The sequence below is a fragment of the Heterodontus francisci genome, chromosome 5 (assembly GCF_036365525.1).
Source record: "Heterodontus francisci isolate sHetFra1 chromosome 5, sHetFra1.hap1, whole genome shotgun sequence".
Classification (NCBI taxonomy): Eukaryota; Metazoa; Chordata; class Chondrichthyes; order Heterodontiformes; family Heterodontidae; genus Heterodontus; species Heterodontus francisci.
This window is the reverse complement of record NC_090375.1, coordinates 49,552,940-49,572,286: the sequence shown is the minus strand read 5'-3', so window position 1 is coordinate 49,572,286 and position 19,347 is coordinate 49,552,940. Positions and strand designations below refer to the sequence as shown.

The 19,347-nt window shown below is 43.5% G+C and overlaps 1 protein-coding gene across 1 annotated transcript in view; it reads left to right on the top strand.

The window, feature by feature from the left end:
- LOC137369830 (DNA topoisomerase 1-like) overlaps nucleotides 1–19,347 on the top strand; it is a 215,935-nt gene that overhangs the window by 21,961 nt on the left and 174,627 nt on the right. The window contains exon 3 of the mRNA XM_068031408.1: nucleotides 10,125–10,266. Coding sequence (XP_067887509.1) covers nucleotides 10,125–10,266 — 142 coding nt within the window. The remainder of the gene's footprint in view (nucleotides 1–10,124; nucleotides 10,267–19,347) is intronic.

Genomic DNA, 19,347 nt, shown 5'->3' with positions numbered 1-19,347 from the left:
TATTTGAAGTCAGTGGATCACTTATTCACTGCTGTATAGGTGTAGATGTAGAATTCTACAGCATGTGCCTTCTGGTTTGTTGGAATTTAGATGCTGTTTTCTGGGGGTTCTCTCTCGCTCTCAAAAGTCAATATTTTAAAAAGACAAATACATCCATTTTTCTTTGGACTCTTGTACACGTGGCTGTTGGAGAACAGTACTGTTCAGCATTTAGAAAGTTGAGGTTGCAGAAGAGAAAGTTAGAGGGGACAGTCTAGACAAAAATGTTATTTGCAGGTCACAGAGATTGATGCTTTTCTGAAAAGTACTTCGTTATGTGTGTTTTATGAGCAATAGTTACAGGATGGTCAGCTGTCTACCTGGAACTAGAGCATTGCATATTGCATGATGCGAAGGGATATGCAGGTACTGTTATGAATGCTGGACTTTGTAGTGTGATTGTTTTAAAGATCTTTAATACAGTGTAAAAATTCTTCCGGAGATGAGCTGAAGGCCTTGGTTACCACGAGAACAAGGAACCCAGATCAGAGACCCTTTTGAAAGCCAGGTGCAAGATTGTGACACCTAAAGGGCAATGGGTTTCACTCTCCCAGGTTGTAAACAGGGAGCCAGGGGCCCTAAAAATGCAGATTCAAGTTGCAATTTTTTTAACGCCTGGAAACAGGAAGGCCCAGGTGGTTTTGCTATGGTCAGTCTGGGCTCTGAATTGTAAAAGGCAAACAACCATTGACTTTTTGATCTGGACAAATTTGAAAGGCTTTCCTAGGTCTGCAGACAGGCTGAAAGGAAGACCAGCAGAGCTGCATTGTCCAAAGAGAAAAACAGCTCTTCTCAGATCACCGATGCAGCAAAAGGCTAAGATTAGATCCCAGTTCGAAAGTCAGTTCGTGGAAGAGAAAAAACCAACGGAGTCACCAGAGATTACCTTATTAACAGAAGATCAGTTGAATGTGCTCGGATGAAGTGAACGAAGATCATGTGGGCTTTGACAGGAATACTGGGAGATCCAACCCATTGCAACTGGGAGGCATTTGGGACTTATAACTACAAGGATACCTTTTTGATGAGAACACTAACATACAAATTTGGTGTAGAGTTTTCAAGTGTTAAGTTAATGGGAAATACCTTTCTCTAATTTAGTGTATTAGCTCCCTACTAAGTACCGTTTTTAGTTAATGTTGATCTATAGTTTAGTTACAGTAAAAGTCTTAAAACGTGAACTCTTGTCATGCAATTCTTTAATCGGTCTGGGAAGTTCATATCTCTCGTTTTAAAGTTAACAGTCTGTACTGAGGTCATAACCATACCCGGTAGTACTGTTCTGTGTAGAGATAATTACCATAAGGGAAGATAAGATCTTAACTTAAAAACTACAAATATGAGAAATGGCTCAAAGGTCAATGCAAAATACTATTCTCTGGTATGCTGTCAGTATTTCGGAAAAAAGGAAATTGACTTTAAAAAAAAAATCGGGTCAACAAGCGGCTGGTCGCATGATGCGAGTATAACAATACTCCATTCATAAATAATGAAGTAATTCCAGAACAGAAAGTACTGTACAGGAGAGGTGAAGTGAAGTAGGCCTAAGGTGACTGCAAAGCACATGGAGGCAGAAATGAAATGTCATTTGAAATAGATGGGAAGGAAATAAGATCTTTAAGCCAGAAAGAGCATGGGATTGAAGGAAATCAACAGCGAGCATGGCGCGTGTTACGATTGAGGTGGGAGGAGTGCACTGTTAATTCAGTCCCATTTCTCCACAGGTCACAACATATATTTGATTGTTTCAGTATGTGGGAAAATTTAATCAGATACTCTTATTTTTTTTCCCCCCCCCAGAATAAAGTACATCCACCAGGTTTCTTTAATAAACAAAATTATCCTTTTATTGTAAACCAAGTCTTAACCAATAATGAAGTAGATGTGAGCACGAATTGAAATATCAAAGCCTCCTCTTTCATCCCAGCCCTTTTTTTATTCATTCATGGGATGTGGGCTTTGCTGGCTAGGCCAGCATTTATTGTCCTTAAGGTGGTGGTGAGCTGCTGCCTTCAACTGCTGCAGTCCATGTGGGGTAGGTACACCCACAGTACTGTGAGTGTACACATGCGCGCGCACACAAAATCAGTTTACTGGGGGGGGGGGGGGAGAAAAAGGGATTTTTGTTTACAGCTGTTACAAAGAAATAGAAGGAATTTTTTTTTAAAAACACGCTTAAAAAGGTATGGAAGTCCTTTGTTTTGGCAAGGTGTCCCAAAGGCAAATAGGCGGCTACCACTAGGAATCTTCCTAGAATGGTTCTTTGCAGGTGATGTTGATGCTTTCAAAGAGATTCAGCACAGAAGGCTTCACATATGTCTCACAAATTTGATGCAACATTTCTGTAAACATGCAGAATGTCTTCAAATACAGGAGGCAACCGGAAACAAACTTGACAGGATTTGCTTTGCAAGAGGAAGGTGGGCTGGCTGGATCTTCTGTTCTCCTGGTAGGTCAGTAAGCAAACTCCAACTGACTCTAGCCAAACACCAGCTGGCTTTTTCACAGTTCAAAATGAAACTAAAACCTTTCTAAAGGCAAGTCGTGTGACGACCATAAATCAAAACACAACCCCCTGTTGGGTTCTTTGCAAACAGTGCTTTCCAGTAAAAACTTGTTTACATGCTGTCCAAATCTTCTGATAACTTTTAAGAAAAAAACCCAATGTTCAGCTTCAAGATTCAAACCTCCATGGAATCCTTTTCCATTTTTGAAATATAGATTTGTCAAGTTTTGACAAAAGAAGGGAAACCCTCGTAACATGTGGAATTGGAGTTCATGCTTGCCTTCATCGGTCGGGGCATAGAGTATAAAAATTGGCAAGTCATGCTGCAGCTGTACAGAACTTTAGTTAGGCCACACTTAGAATATTGCGTGCAATTGTGGTCGCCACACGACCAGAAGGACGTGGAGGCTTTGGAGAGGGTACAGAAGAGGTTTACCAGGATGTTGCCTTTTCTGCAGGGCATTAGCTATGAGGAGAGGTTGGATAAACTCTGATTGTTTTCACTGGAACGACGGAGGTGGAGGGGTGACATGATAGAGGTTTACAAAGTTATGAGTGGCATGGACGGAGTGGATAGAAGCTTTTTCCCAGGGTGGAAGAGTCAGTTACTAGGGGACATAGGTTTAAGGTGAGAGGGGAAAAGTTTAGAGGGGATGTGCGAGGCAAGTTCTTTACACAGAGGGTGGTGAGTGCCTGGAACTTGCTGCCAGGGGAGATGGTGGAAGCAGGTATGGTAATGACGTTTAAGAGGCATCTTGACAAATACATGAATAGTATGGGAATAGAAGGATACGGTCCCCGGAAGTGCAGAAGGTTTTAGTTTAGGCAGGCATCAAGATCGGCGCAGGCTTGGAGGGCCGAATGGCCTCTTCCTGTGCTGTACTGTTTGTTCAGGGATGGACAGACATTGGAGTCTCAAATCTACAATAAGAAAGTTGGAAGCTTTTGAAATAAGATGTTGGAATTAGAGTGGTGTCGGTAGGGAACTGTGATGTAGTAGGAATATCAGAAACATGGATTTCAGAGGATGGCAATTACTTGACATACAGGGGTCATTTTTTTTTGTTCACTTCCTTTTCAAAACAGATGGTGCAACTCTGAATGTTAGGGACATCTGGGAGGTAAAATAAGCCAATTGTGTCTGTGCCAGCATTGCAAGAGGCAGTCAGTCGTCACATTCCCCTGCCTATTCCTCGTAGCCCTGCAAATTTTTTCTCTTCAGATAATTCCCTTTTGAAAGCCACCATTGAATCTGCCTCTGCCACACTCCCGGGCAGTGCTTTCTGGATCCTAACCACTCGCTGCATGAAAGGTTTTTCCTTCTGTTTTTGCTTCTTTTACCATCTACCTTAAATTAGTGTTCTCTGCTTCTGCACCCTTCCGCCAATTGGAACAGTTTCTCCCAATCTACTTTGTGCAGATCCCTCATGGTTTTGAACACCTCTATCAAATCTCCTGTCAACCTTCTCCAAGGAGAACACCCTCAGCTTCTGCAACCTCTCTACATAACTGAAGTCCCTCATGCCTGGAACCATTCTTGTAAATCTTTTCTGTACTGTGTAGTGCCCAGAATTGGACACAATACTCCAGTTGAGGCTGAACCAGCACCAAGTGCTGCTTGTCTGCACTGCGTGTGAAGAAGGGAGTTTCGTAAGTGGGATTTTCAGGGGAACAGGGTACTGAATTAGACGATCAGCTGTGATCTTTTCTGAATGGTGGAGCAGGCCCTATTTTCTATGTTTCTATGTTAATCTCTCCAGTCTAGTTTTTGTTTACATTCAGCAATTAACTAAAATTACTGTAAGTCTCTTTCAGTTTTAAACAGGGATATACAAGCTCTGAGCTGTAGCTAGTTAATTAGGTGGCTACTGGTTTTTGAGCTCTAGCAAAGCTGACTCATTGTTTTTTCAGAGTATAAATTCAGGAGTCGCTTAGTGCTGCTTGAGAGTGAGAAGTAGGGAGTTTGGTAAGTGAGGGAGTTTGGTGAAGAGGGGAGCTATAAATTAAGAAAAATAAATTTAATTTAATGAATACAATAAAGATGCAAGGACAGGTGATGTGCTGTGGCTGCAGTATGTGGGAGTTCCTGAATGCTGCAGCAGTCCATGGCAGCCACGTCTGTAGTAAATGTTTGTGACTTGAGTTTCGGCTCGAAGTGATGAGCTGGAGGCCGAGCTGCAGACGTTGCGATGCATCAGGGAGAGGGAAAGTTACCTGGACACTTTGTTCCAGAAGGCAGTCACACCCCTTAGGATAGGGTCATCTGATTTGGTCAGGGACAGGAGGATGTGACTGTGAGTCAGGCAGGTAAGGGAATCACGAAGGTGGGAGTGGAGCAGCCTCAGCCCTTGCAATTCAGCAACAAGTTCGAGGTTCTTGCAGCTTGTATAGATAAGAGGAAGGCCTGTAGTGTGAATGAGCAGACTGACCATGGCACCATGGTCCAGGAAGCCATTCGGGTGGGGGGGGTGGGCGTTAAAAGGAATTTTGTGGTAGTCGGGGGCAGTATAGTCAGGAAGATGGATACTTTTCTCTGCAGCTGGGAGCAAGAGTCCAGAAGGCTTTGTTGCCTGCCCAATGCCTGGGTTCAGGATATCTGCTTAGGGCTGAAGAGGAACTTGCAGTGGGAGGGTGAAGGATCCAGTGGTCGTGATCCGCGTAGGTACCAATGACATAGCTAGGAAGGTGGTTCTGCATAGGGAGTCTGAGAAGCTAGGCACTAAATTTAAAAAAAAAAACACCCTCTAAGGTGGTAATCTCAAGATTATTATCGGAGCCACATGCAAATTGGCATAAGTAAATAAGATTAGAGAGAAGACTGGTATAGGATAAGTGGGTTCCAGTTCATGAGGCATGGCATCAGTACTGGGGAAAGTGGAAGCTGTACCATTGGGACAGACTTCACCTGAACCGTGCTGGGAGCAGTGTTCTAGAGAGCCGTTTAACACAGGAATTAGAGAGAGCTTTAAACTAAATAGAGGGGAGAAGGGATCATGTAGGGGAAGATTGAGTAAATTAAAAGGAAATGACAAGGCAATAGATCAAGGTAGCAATAAAGGTAATGATGATCAGAGTATGGCAGACAGGAACATTGATTGTAATCTTGAGTGTGTGCCAGTAGATAGGACCAGCCTTTACAAATTCAGTTTAAAAAAAAAAAAACTGAATTAAGGGTTATGTATCTGATTGCCTGCAGCAGTCGCAATAAAACAGATAAATTATTGGCTCAAATCGAAATTCATATGTATGACCTGATAGTCGTTATGAAGACGTGGCTACAAGGAAACCAAAGCTGGGACCTCAATATCTAAGGGTACGTGACATTCAGGAAGGACAGGAAGCTTGGAAAAGGTATTGGGTATTAGTACTGTTGAGAGATGACTTTAGTTCTAAAGATAGTTAAAATCAGTTTGGGTGGAACTAAGGAAGGGGCAGAAAACATTGGTCGGCGTTGTTTATAGGCCAGCAAACAGAAGTGGTAATATAAATTGCAGTATAAATCAGGAAATTAGAGGTGCATGTAACAGTAATTATGGGAGATTTCAATCTACCGATAGACTGGGTATTTATTAGTACTAATGTGGATGATGAATTCTTGGAATGTATGCAAGAGTGTTCTAGAGCAGTATGTTGAGGAACCAACTAGGGTACGGCTCTTTTGGATCTAGTATTGTGCATTGAAAAAGGGATAATGAGTAATCTTGTAAAGGAGCCTTTAGGAAAGAGTGACCATAATATGATAGAATTTTACATTAAGTTTGAAACTGATGTGTTCAGTCAGAAATGGGGGTTTTAAATCTAAGCAAAGGAAACTATGAAGGTATGAGGGGAAAATTGGCCATTGGTGGATTAGGAAACTACATTAAAAGGTATGACGGTAGACAGGCAATGGCTAACATTTAAAGAACTAATAAATAGTTTACAACAAAAATACGTTCCTTTTAATGCATAAAAACCCAGCAAGGAAAGTGTTCCAACTGTGGCAACGAAAGAAATCAAGGATTGTATTAGATCAAAGGAAGAGGTGTATAAAGTTGCCCAAAAAAGTAATCCTGAGGATTGGGAGCATTTCAGAATTCTGCAAAGAAGGGCCAAGAAAAAGATTGAGAGGGAAAATAGAATGCGTGTAAACTGGTGAGAAGCATAAAATAGACTGTAAAAGCTTTTTTGGTATGTAATAAGGAAAATATTAGCAAAGACAAATGTGGGTCCATTGCAAGCAAAATCAGGAGAATTTATAGTGGGGAATAAGGAAATAGAGATAGTAAACAAATACTTTGTCTTCGTGGAGGAAAATACTAAAAACCTCCCAGAAAAAATGGAGAATCAAGGGACAATTGTAAAAGAGAAACCAAGATATTTTAAAAAGTATTAGAAAAATTAATGGGACTTAAAGAAGATAAAACCCCTGGACCTGATGACCTACATCCCAGAGTGTTGAAAGAGGTGGCTGGAGAGACAGTAGATGCATTGGAGGTCATCTTTCAAAATGCTGTAGACTCTGGAATGGTTCTTGCAGATTGGAAGTTGGTAAATGTAACTCCATTATTTAAGAAAGGAGGAAGAGAGAAAACAGACCTGTTAGCCTGACATCATTTATAGAGAAAATGCTAGAATCTATAATAAAGGATGTGATAACTGGACACTTAGAAAATGATGGTAGGATTAGGTAGAGTCCATGTGGATTTATGAAAGAGAAATCATGTTTAACAAACCTGTTGGGAGATTTTGAGGATGTAACGAGCAGAATGGACAAGGGGGAAGTGGTGGATGTGGTATATTTAGATTTTCAGAAAGCTTTTGATAAGATCCCACACAAGAGGTTAGTACACAATTAGAGCACATGGGATTGGGGGGGAATATACTGGTATGGATTGAGAACTGGTTAACAGACAGAAAACAGAGTAGGAATAAATGGGTCATTTTCAGATTGGCAGGCTGTGACTAGTGGGGTACTGCAGGGATCAGTGCTTGGGCCCCAGCTATTCGCAATCTATATCAATGATTTGGATGTGGGATTAAACATAATATTTTCATGTTTGCAGATGATACAAAACTAAGTATAAGTGAGTTGTGAGGAGGATGCAAAGAGGCTTCAAGGGGATTTGGAGAGGCTAAGCGAGTGGGCAAAAATTTGCTAGATGGAATACAATGTGGAGAAATTAGGTTATCCACTTTGGTTGGAAAAACTGTCCGAATATTAAATGGTGAGAGGCTGGGAAGTGTTGAATTTCAAAGGTACTTGGGTATCCTTGTTCATAAGTCATTTGAAAGCTGAAATGCAGGTACAGCAAGCAATTAAGGAGGCAGATGGTATGGTGGCCTTCATTAAAAGAGGATTTGCGTATAGGAATAAAGATATCTTACTGCAATTATATGCAGCCTTGGTGAGATCGCACCTGGAGTATTATATATACTTGTGTATACTTACATTAGATATACTTGTCATAGAGCAAGTGCAAAGAAGGTTCACCAAACTAATTCCTGGGATGGAGGGATTATCCTATGAGGAAACATTAAAAAGACTCTGCCTTTTATTTTCTGGAGTTCAGAAAAATGAGAGGTGATCTCATTCAAACGTACAGAATTTTTACAGGACTCAACAGGATTGATGCAGGAAGGATGTTCCCCTGGCTGGGGAGTCCAGAACCAGGGGACACAGTCTCCGAATAAGATGAGGAGGAATTTCTTCACTCAGAAGGTGGTGAATCTTTGGAATTCTCTGCCCCAAAAAGCTGTGGAGACTCCGTTGTTGAGTGTGTTCAAGACTGAGATCAATAAATCTCTATATAGTTTTAAAACTTGAAGAGATATGGGGATAGTGCAAGAAAATGAAGTAGAAGATCAGCCTTGATCTCATTGAATGGTGGAGCTGGCTCGAAGGGATGAACTTCTTTTCTTTTGTACTCGATTCCTCTATTTATGAATCCTAGGATCTTGTATCCCTTCTCAACTTGCTTTGCCCCCTTCAATGATTTGTGCACATATATTCCCAGGTCCCTCTGCTCCTGCACCCCCTTTAAAATTCTATCCTTTGTTTTATATTGCTTCTCCATCATCCAAAATGAATCACTTCAAAATTTTCTGCATTAAATTTCATTTGCTACACGTATGCCCATTCTACCAGCCTGTCTATGCCCTCTTGAAGTCTATCACTATCCTCCTAGTTCACAATGCTTCTGTAATTGATGTAGTGGTAATGTCACTGGACTAGTAATCTAGAGGCCCAGGTTAATGCCCTGGGAATTCAGATTCAAATCTCACCAAGGCAGCTGGTGGAATTTAAACTCAATTAATAAATCTGGAATTGAAAGCTAGTCTCAGTAATGGTGCGATGAAACTATAATTGTCATCTGGCTCAATAATGTCCTTCAGGGAAGGACCTCTGACATCCTTACCTGGTCTGGCCTATGTGTGACTCCCGACACACAGCAATGTGGTTGACTCTTAACTGCCCTCTGAAATGGCCTAGCAAGCCACTCAGTTCAAAGGCAATTAGTGATGGGCAACAAAAGTGATACCCAAATCCCATGAAAGAAAGAAAAAATCTGTTCAAGCCACTCTGCTTCTGCCCTCTTTCCCTTGCCCAGCAAGTCAAACCTCCTGTGGTCCGATCCTGTCCTAGCCCCGAGCACCTATCTCTTGCGTTTCCTCCAGTGAAACAGTGAGAAGACTGAAGCCCTCATCTTTGACCCTTGTTACTAACTCCAGCCTACTCCAACTTTTTCTCCTAAGCTAAGATTCCAGCTACATATGCTCCTTCACAAAGATTGCCTGTACATGGCTCTAACTTCACCTGTCTTTGCCTGTACTTCAGCCCATCTGCTACTGAAGCCTTATTGAAACTTTTGTCACTTCCAGAGTTAACTTTACCTTTTGCTCTTCTGACTGGCTTCATATTCTCAAACTCTGCAGTTATCTAGTCCTGTACCAAATTCCCCTCTGATCACTCATCTCCTTGCTGTTAATTAGTCCTCGGTTTCCCCAATGCTTCAAATTTAAAAATGTCATCCAAATATTTAAGTACCTTAATTGGTCATGCCCTTGGTCATTTCTAAACTCCTGCAGCACAGCATTACTGCATTGCTCCCCTCTCCCCGCTCTCAATTTTTTTTTTGCCACCGGCCTCGAGCACCTATTGCTCCACTATCGGCAATATATCTTCAGCCAAATAGGTCCCATGTCCTGGAAGTTCCTCCTTCAACTCCTTCACTTCACATCTTACTCCCTTAAGACTGTTTGTTTTAAACCCACCTCCTTTGACCAAGCTTCTGGTTATCCCTTCGTTTTGGCTTGGTGACTTTTTTTTTTTGTGAAGAACTTCGGAATGTTCTTCTGTTGAACCTCTTATAAACCCAACTTCTTGGGAATAACAAAAGAGTGAGAAGATTAATTTTCATGGTGGGATGCACATGAAATGTATTGGAATCAACCTCGCCAAAGAATAGCCTATTTTGAAATATTTGCACATACTGCCTACCCAACTGTTAACAGCTTTCTATTTTTCCATCGTCTGTAGTATTTTACTTTTTCCAATATTGCATGTTTACTTATATCAATTTCAATACCTATATTTCAGGTCTGAAAGGTTCCATATCAAAGGATGAGGAGAAAGAGAAAAAGGGCAATAAATCTAAAAAGGACCATAAAGATGAGAAAAACAAGAATTCAAAACATAATTCACCACTTCAACCCAAGGCTGAAAAAGAACCAAGTCACAGGTAACAATTGAATGAAATTTTGTAACGCAGTCAATGCAGAGAAGAACTTTATATTGGTAGCCTAATTAAGGGCTAAAGCATCCTGTGACATATGTTATCCGGCTGATCAATGTCTGGTCACTTGGGGCACTGGTGTCCTCATCTGTCTATATTTGCAGTAGGTTTGTGGACCTATGGAAAATAGGTAAGTCTGGATTCTCTCCCTCGTGTTCCGTTTTTGCTCCCCTGCTCTTGCAGAGGAATATAGGAGCAGGTAATTCAGCCCATTGAGCCTGCCCTGCCATTTAGTAAGATCAGGGCTAATCATCCACTTCAGTGCCTTTTTCCCACGCTATCCTGATATTGCCTTATGTTATTTGTATTTAGAAATCTGACAGTTTCTGCTTTAAACATATTCAATGACTGAACAACTTCTACAGCCCTCTGGGGTAGAGAGTTCCAAAGATTCACAACCCTCTGAGTTTAAAAAAAAAAAGATTCTCCTCTTTGTACTAGATGACTTCCCCTTACTTGAAATTGTGTCCCCTGGTTCTAGACTCCCCAACCAGGAGAAATAGCTGCATCTACCCTGTCTATCCTTTTAAGTATTTTGTAGGTTTCAATGAGATCATCTCTGATTCTTCAAAACTCGAGAATACAGGCCCAGTTTCCCCAATCTCTCTTCATAGGACAGTCCTGCCATCCCGGGAACAAGTCTGGTGAACCTTCGTTGCACTCCCTCTATGCAATAATATCTTTACTAAGGTAAGGGGACCAAAACTGCACATAGTACTCCAGGTGCAGTCTAACCAGGGTTTCATACAATTGAAGCAAGACTTCACTACTCCTGTACTCAAATTCTCTTGTGATAAAGGCCAACATACCATTAGTCGTCTTAATTGCTTTCTGCACCTGCATGTCAGCTTTCAGTGACTTATTGACAAGGACACCCAGGTCCCTTTTGTACATCTACACTTTCTAATCTCTTTACCATTTAAGAAATACTCTGCACATCTATTCCTCCTACCAAAATGGATAACCTTACATTTTTCCACATTATATTCCATCTGCCATGTTCTTGCCCACTCACTAAGTCTGTCCAAATCCACTTGAAGCTGCTTTGCTGCATCTTCACAACATATGACACAAACTAGGTGAGATGATGTGCGAACTTGGAAATACTACATTTGGTCCCCACGTCCAAATCATTGATATATATGGTGAACAGCTAGGGTCCAAGCACTGATCCCTGCCATACCTCACTAGTCGCAGCCTGCCAACACGAGAAGGACCTGCTTATTCCTACTCTCTGCTTTCTGTCTGCTAACCAATCCTTAATCCATGTCAGTATATCACCTGCTGTCCCATGTGCTTTAATTTTGCGAACCAACCTCTTCTGGGGACTTTCTCAAAAGCCGTCTGAAAATCCAAGTAAAACCATGTCCACTGACTCCCCTTTATCAATTCTGTTGGTAGCATCCTTAAAAAAAAAAACTCTCAACAGGTTCTTCAAACATGATTTCCCATTCATAAATCCATGTTGACTATGCCCAGTCAGATCATTGTTATCTGTGTCCATTTATCACATCCTTTAAAATAGATTCTAGCATTTTCCCAATGACTGATGCAAGGCTAACAGGTCTGTAATTCTCTGTTTTCTCTCTCCCTCCCTTTTTAAATAGTGGGGTGACATTGCCTCCTTCCAGTCTGCAGGAACTGCTCCAGAATCTAGAACTTGATGATTACCAGTGCATCCACTATCTCCATAGCTACCTCTTTCAACACTCTGGGATGTAGAATATCAGGTCCTGGAGACTTATCAGCTTCAGCCCCATTAATTTCTTAAAAAAACAACCTTATTAATACTAATTTCCTCCAATTCCTCATTCTCCCTAATCCCTTGGATCTCTAATTCTGGGAGATTTCTTGTATCTTCCTCTGTGAAGACTGACAAAGGGCTGAATTTTACGCCGCCCCAGCAGGTGGGATGGTGGCGTGGGGGCGGCATAAAATTGAGCGGGAGGCTCCGGTACGCCTACCCGTCCCGCTTCCACCTCCGGCCAAGTTTACAGCGTTGGGTGGTAGGGTGGGAAACGGCCAGCAGCCCAATCAAGGCCCTTAAGTGGCCACTTAACCACTTAAGGGCCCTTGCCCGTCTCCGCGGGTATTTTACCTGTGACAAGCGAGTGTGTCGGGGATGTGAAAGGCTGCCCAGCGATAGCTGCTGGCCTTTTCCATGCCCCGAGGCAGGGGGGCATGGCAATCACGCATAGGGTGCCCGATTTGAGGGTCGCCCCAGCCTCCCAACCCACTCCCAGGACCCAAGATGCCCCCTCCGTGCCCCCCCAACCCCTGCCAAAACGACCACTCCAGCCTCACCAAGGAAGACGGATCCCCCTGGTGAGGCAACCCCTACTTACTGCCTCCTGGATCCATGGCTTCGGCTGGGCTGCAGTTCCAGCAGTGGCTACTGCTGCCAGTGGCGCTGCTGGGACTAAGAGCTTCCGGTCCGCTGACTGTCTGGCAGCTCACTGAGGCGGGACCTCCTCCCTCAAGCGGGTGGAAGTCCCGCCTCAGAACAGTTAACGCCTGGGGACCCATAAAATGCGGTACGGATCCCCGGACCAGGCGGAAGCGGGTTCGCCACCGACTTGCATGTTGGTGGCGAATTCCCATCCGCCTGAGGTAAAATTGAGCCCAAAGTAATCATTGAGCTTCTCTGCCATTTCTCTATTCCCCATCTTAATTCTCCTGACTCTGCCTGTAATGGACCCACATTTGTCTTAGCCTAACGTTTCCTTTTTTTGCTAGCTTATTCATATTCTATTTTCCCGTTTCTTTATCAGTTTATTCGTCCTCCTTTTGCTGTATTCTAAAATCCTCCCAATCCTCAGTTTACTATTTCTGGCAACTTTATAGACCTTTTCTTTTAATCTTATACAATCCTTAACTTCCTTTATTCGCCACAGTTGACTGCTGTTCTTTTGAGGAGTTTTGTGCCTTGAAGGAGTGTGTAGTTGCTGTAAACTGTGTAATATTTCTTTAAAGACTATCCATTGCCTATGTACTGTCATACCTTTTAATGTATTTTCCCAATTTGTCCCTCATAACTTTGAACAAAGGAAATTATGAAGCTAACATCCTGGCTTCAGTTTGAACTACCTCACTTTCAAACATAGAATTTTATACCTTCATATTCCGGTCACTCATCCCTAAAGGTTCTTTTGCAACCAGATTATTAATTATCCCTTTCTCATTACATAATAGATCTAAAATAGCCTGTTCTCTAGTCGGTTCCTCAACATATTCCTCTGGAAAATGGTCCCTAACACACTCCAGAAACCTGTCCTCCACAGCATTAGTGCTCATTAGGTTTACCCAGTCTATATGCAGATTGAATTCACCATGATTACTGTATTACCCATGCTACATGCTTCTCTAAAGGAGGTGGTGGCGTAGAGCTATTGTCACTGGACTAGTAACCCAGAGTATTGTGCTGTGGACGTGGGTTCAAATCCCACTGCGGCAGAACGTGGAATTTGAATTCAATGAATAAAAATCTGGAATTTAAAAAAAAAAGTTAGTCATGAAACCATTGTCGATTTGTTGTAAAAACCCATCTGGTTCACCAATGTCCTTTAGGGAAGGAAATCTGCTGTCCTTACATCGTCTGGCCTACATGTGAATCCAGACCCACAATGTGATTGACTCTTAAATGCCTTCTGAAATGGCCCAGCAAGCCACTTAGTTGTACCTAACAGCTACGAACTAAATATGAAATGAAACCGGATGGACCACCCGGCATTGACCTCGGCACTGGAAACAACAATGGAAAACCCAGCCCTGTCGACACTGCAAAGTCCTCTTTGTTGATATCTGGGGACTTGTGCCAAAGTTGGGAGAGATATCCCACAGACTAGTCAAGCAACAGCCTGACATTCATACTCCACGGAATCATACCTGACGGAAAATGTCCCAGCCGCCATCATTATCCCCGGATATGTCCTATCCCACTGACAGGACAGACCCAGCAGAGGTGGTGGCACAGTGGTATACAGTCGGGAAGGAGTTGCCCTGGGAGCCCTCAACATCGACTCCGGACCCCATGAAGTCTCATGGCATCAGGTCAAACATGGGTAAGGAAACCTCCTGCTGCTCACCACCTACTGCGCCCCCTCAGCTGATGAGTCAGTACTGCTCCGTGTTGAACACCACTTGGAGGAAGCACTGATGTGGCAAGGGCACGGAATGTACTCTGGGTGGGAGACTTCAATGTCCATCACCAAGAGTGGCTCGGTAGCACCACTACTGACTGAGCTGGCCGAGTTAACTAAGGACATAGCTGCTAGACAGGTGGTGAGGGAACTAACAAGAGGCAAAAATATACTTGACCTCGTTTTCACCAATCTTCTTGCCGTAGATGCAACTGTCCATGACAGTATTGGTAGGAGTGACCACTGCACTGTCCTTGTGGAGACAAAGTCCTATTTTCACATTGAGGATACCCTCCATCATGTTGTGTGGCACTATCACTGTGCTAAATGAGAGAGATTTCAAACAGAACTAGCAATGCAAAATTGGGCATCCATGAGTCTCTGTAGGCTATCAGCAGCACTAGAATTGTACTCAATCACAATCTGTAACCTCATGGCCTGGGATATCCCCCACTCTACTATTGCCATCAAGCTGGGGGACCAACCCTGGTTCATTGAAGAATGCAGGAGGGCATGCCAGGAGCAGCACCAGGCATACCTCAAAATGAGGTGTCAACCTGGTGAAGCTACAATCCAGGACTAATTGCATGCCAAACAGCGTAAGCAGCATGCGATAGACAGAGCTAAGCGATCCCATAATCAATGGATCAGATCTAAATTCTGCCACATCCAGTCGTGAATGGTGGTGGACAGTTAAACAACAAAAAGGAGGAGTTGGCTCCACAGATATCCCCAATCCCAATGATGGGGGAGCCCAGCACATCAATGCAAACGATAAGGCTGAAGCATTTGCAACAATCTTCAGCCAGAAGTGCCGAGTTGATAATCCATCTCTGCCTCCTGAAGTCCCCAGCATAGCAGATGCTAGTCTTTAGCCAATTCAGTTCACTTCGCGTGATATCAAAAAATGACTGACGGCACTGGATATTGCAAAGGCTATTGGGCCCTGACAATATTCTGGCAATAGTTCTGAAGACTTGTGCTCCAGAACTTACTGTGCACTAGCCAAGCTGTTCCAGTACAGCTACAACATTGGCATCTACCTAGCAATTTGGAAAATTGTCCAGGTATGTTCTGTACACAAAAAGCAGGACAAATCCAACCCAGCCAATTACTGGCCCATCAGTCTACTCTTTGTCATTGTAAAGTGATAGCACTGTTGATGACACCTTCTATCAAGCCGCACTTGCTTAGCAATAACCTGCTAGGTGATGCTCAGTTTGGGTTCCGCCAGGGCCACCCAGGTCAAGACCTCAATACAGCCTTGGTTCAAACATGACAAAAGAGCTGAACTCAAGGTGAGGTGAGAGTGACTGCCCTTGACATCAAGGCAACATTTGACTGAGTGTGGCATCAAGGAGCCCTGGGAATCAGGGAAAACTCTCCACTGGTTGGAGTCATACCTAGCGCAAAGAAAGTCGGTTGTGGTTGTTGGTCAATCATCTCTGTTCCAGGACATCACTGCAGGAGTTCTTCAAGGTAGTGTCTGAGGCCCAACCATCTTCAGCTGCTTCATCAATGACCTTCCTTCAATCATATGGTCAGAAGTGGAAATGTTCGCCCCTGATTGCACAAGTTCGCAACTCCTCAGATACTGAAGCAGTCCGTGTAGAATTTCAGCAAGACCTGGACAATATCTAAGCTTGGGCTAATAAGTGGCAAGTAACATTCGTCCCACACAATGACCATCTCCAACAAGAGAGAATTTAACCATCTCCTCTTGACATTCAGTGGCATTCCGATAGCTGAATTCCCCACTATCAACATCCTGGGGGTTACCATTGATCAGAAACTGAACTGGAGTAGCCATATAAATACCGTGGCTGCAAGAGCAGGTCAGAGCCGAGGAATCCTGCGGTGAGTAACTCACCTCCTGACTCCCCAAAGCCTGTCCACCATTTACAAGGCACAAATCAGGAGTGTGATGCAGTACTCTCCACTTGCCTGGATGGGTGCAGCTCCAACAACACTCCAGAAGCTCGACACCATCCAGGGCAAAGCAGCCTGCTTGATTGGCACCCCATTCACAAACATTCAGTCTTTCCACCACTGATGCACAGTGGTATCAGTGTGTACTATCTACAAGATGCACCGCAGCAACGCACCAAGGATCCTTAGACAGCACCTTCCAAACCCGCGACCTCTACCACCTTAAAGGAAAAGGGCAGCGGATTCATGGGAGCACCACCACCTGCAAGTTCCCTTCAAGCCACACACCATCTTGACTTGGAACTATATTGCCGTTCCTTCAGTCGCTGGGTCAAAATCCTGGAACTCCCTTCCTAACACCTCTGTGGGTGTACCTACACCCCAAGGACTGCAGTGGTTCAAGGAGGCAGCTCATCACCACCTCGAGGGCAATTAGGGATGGGCAATAAATGCTGGCCCAGCCAGTGACACCCACATCCCGTGAACGAATAAAAACAAAAACTCCCGATTAATACCATGTCCCACACAACTATTACTATTTGGCCTATAAACAACACCTCCCAATGTTTGCTGCCCTTTGCTGTTTCTTAGCTCCACCCAAACACATTCCACATTTTATTCTTATGATCTGTGATCCTCCCTTACTAATTTACTGATCGCATCCCTTATTATCTGCGCAACACCACCTCCTTTTACTTTTTGACATCCCTCCCAAATATCGAATATACTTAAATATTCAGTTCACGGTCTTGGTCACCCTGTAGCTGCATTTCCGTTATGGCAATTTGATCATACCCATTTACCTCTCTATTTGGGCCTTTAAATCATCTACCTTGTTGCAAATGCTGTGTGCATTCAGGTAGCGTGCCCTTAACCTTGTCTTGACAATCTGCATTCTAAGCCTTGTTGATGCTCACCTTTCTTTGTCTGCTTTCTAATGTCACTTGCTACTTTTCTACCTCCTGTTATCAGCTTTACCTCCTTCCAATTTGAGCAATCCCTCAGGTTCCCATCCCTCTGACAAGCTAGTTTAAACCCTCCTCAGCAGCACGAGCAAATCTCCTGACGAGGATGTTACTTCCGGTCCTGTTAAGTTGTAGCCCGTCCATCTACAGGTCCCACCTGCCTCAGAAATCTGATGCCCTCCCTCCTACACCAATTCTCCAGCCATATGTTCAATCGATCAATCCTCCTATTCCTATGCTCACTAGCACGTGGCACTGGGAGTAATCCTGACAATACTGCTTTTGAGGTCCTGCTTTTTAATTTCCTTCCTAACTCCCTAAAATCTGCTTTCAGGACCTCATCCATCTTCCTACCTATGTCATTGGTACTAATGTGGACCATGACCTCTTGCTGTACACCCTCCCCCAGAAGGATGTCCTGCAGCTGCTTCGTGACATTCTTGACCCTGGCACCAGGGAGGCAATCCTGGAGTCATGCTGACTACTACAGAAACACCAGTCTGATCCCTAGACTATCGAATCCCCTATCACTATTGCTGTTCCACTCCTCTTCCTCCCCTCCTATGCAGCTGAGCAACTTGTGGTGCCATGGATGTTTTTCTGGCTGCACTCCCCCTGTGGAACCATCACTCTCACCAGTATCCAAAATGAAAAACAGATTAGTAAGCAAGATAGATTCAAGGGACTCTTGATTGCCTGCCTGGTTCTTTTAGATTGCCTGGTGGTCACCCATTCCCTCTCTTCCTCCCTGCTCCTAACCGGTGGTGTGACCACCTCCCTAAACATGCTGTCCATGTAGTCCTGTCTCGCGGATGCACAACAGTGACTCCAGCCGCCGCTTGAGTTCCGAAACCCGGAGCTCCAGCTTCTGCAGCCGGTGACACTTCCTGCAGATGTGTTCGTCTAGGACACGTGATTCGTCCATGACTTCCCACATACTGCAGGGCATGCATTCCACTTGGCTGAGCTGACCTGCCATAACATAACTTTAAAAACATTCTATGACAATGAGAAGTAAAATAACTTACCAGTTACCCACCAGCTTCTTCCCCTGTACAGAAGAGAGAGGCAGCTACTGGAGGCTAAAAAAAAAAGGTAGAAAAAAGTAACTTCTCCCTCATGCACCAAACTCCCACTTTACACTCTGTGCACTCAAATTTTTTTTTTCTTGATTTTATAGTACCCCTTCTTACCAAACTCCCTCCTTAATACTATCATGTAGACCCCCACCTGCCCAGAATGAGGCATGTTAATTTTGTCATATGAACATTGATTTTAAACTGTTGCTGAGTGAACAAATGACTTGTTTGAAGATCACCAGACACTGGGCAGGAAGGACATTTGCATACTAAGCGACGCTGCTTGTGGAGACCAGGGACTATTCCCTGTTCCAATTAACCCAAATGGATTTTGATCGCCAGACATTGGAATGTGCTTCCTAATACCTTCAGAGACTGCTAAGTTACAATCCACAAACCTTGCAGGAGAGACTGTTCCAAATAAGGAGTTCGGCACTTGACAACCTGGGGTTTTTTGAACTGTACCACAGAGAAAGTACAAGGCTATTTCAACTGGAATCTCTTTCGCGCGCGCTCTCTCCAAGACATCGGACCCACGGAAGACACACAAACCTCGAGAGAAAAGATTCCTACATCGGAACAAGTTGAAACATGAAGTGGGCCCCAACGAATTGCATGACTTACCAGCAACCAAAGACTCCACATTGAACTTAAAGGAGTGTAACTACCAGATATTGCCTCAAACTTCTCCCCTTTATTGCTTCTACTTTTTCTGTCTCCATGTGCATGTGTGTTTATCGTGTATGCATGCTATTGTGGTCACATTGCATATTCGTAGTTGTTAAACAGTCTAGAGTTTAAGATTAATAAACTTCCACTTTTCTTGTTTAAGGAAACCTGTTCTGATTTTTTTGCCTTACAATTGGAGTAGTGAACAAGGATTCACTGAAGAGGAGCTAAAAACACGGTGTTTTA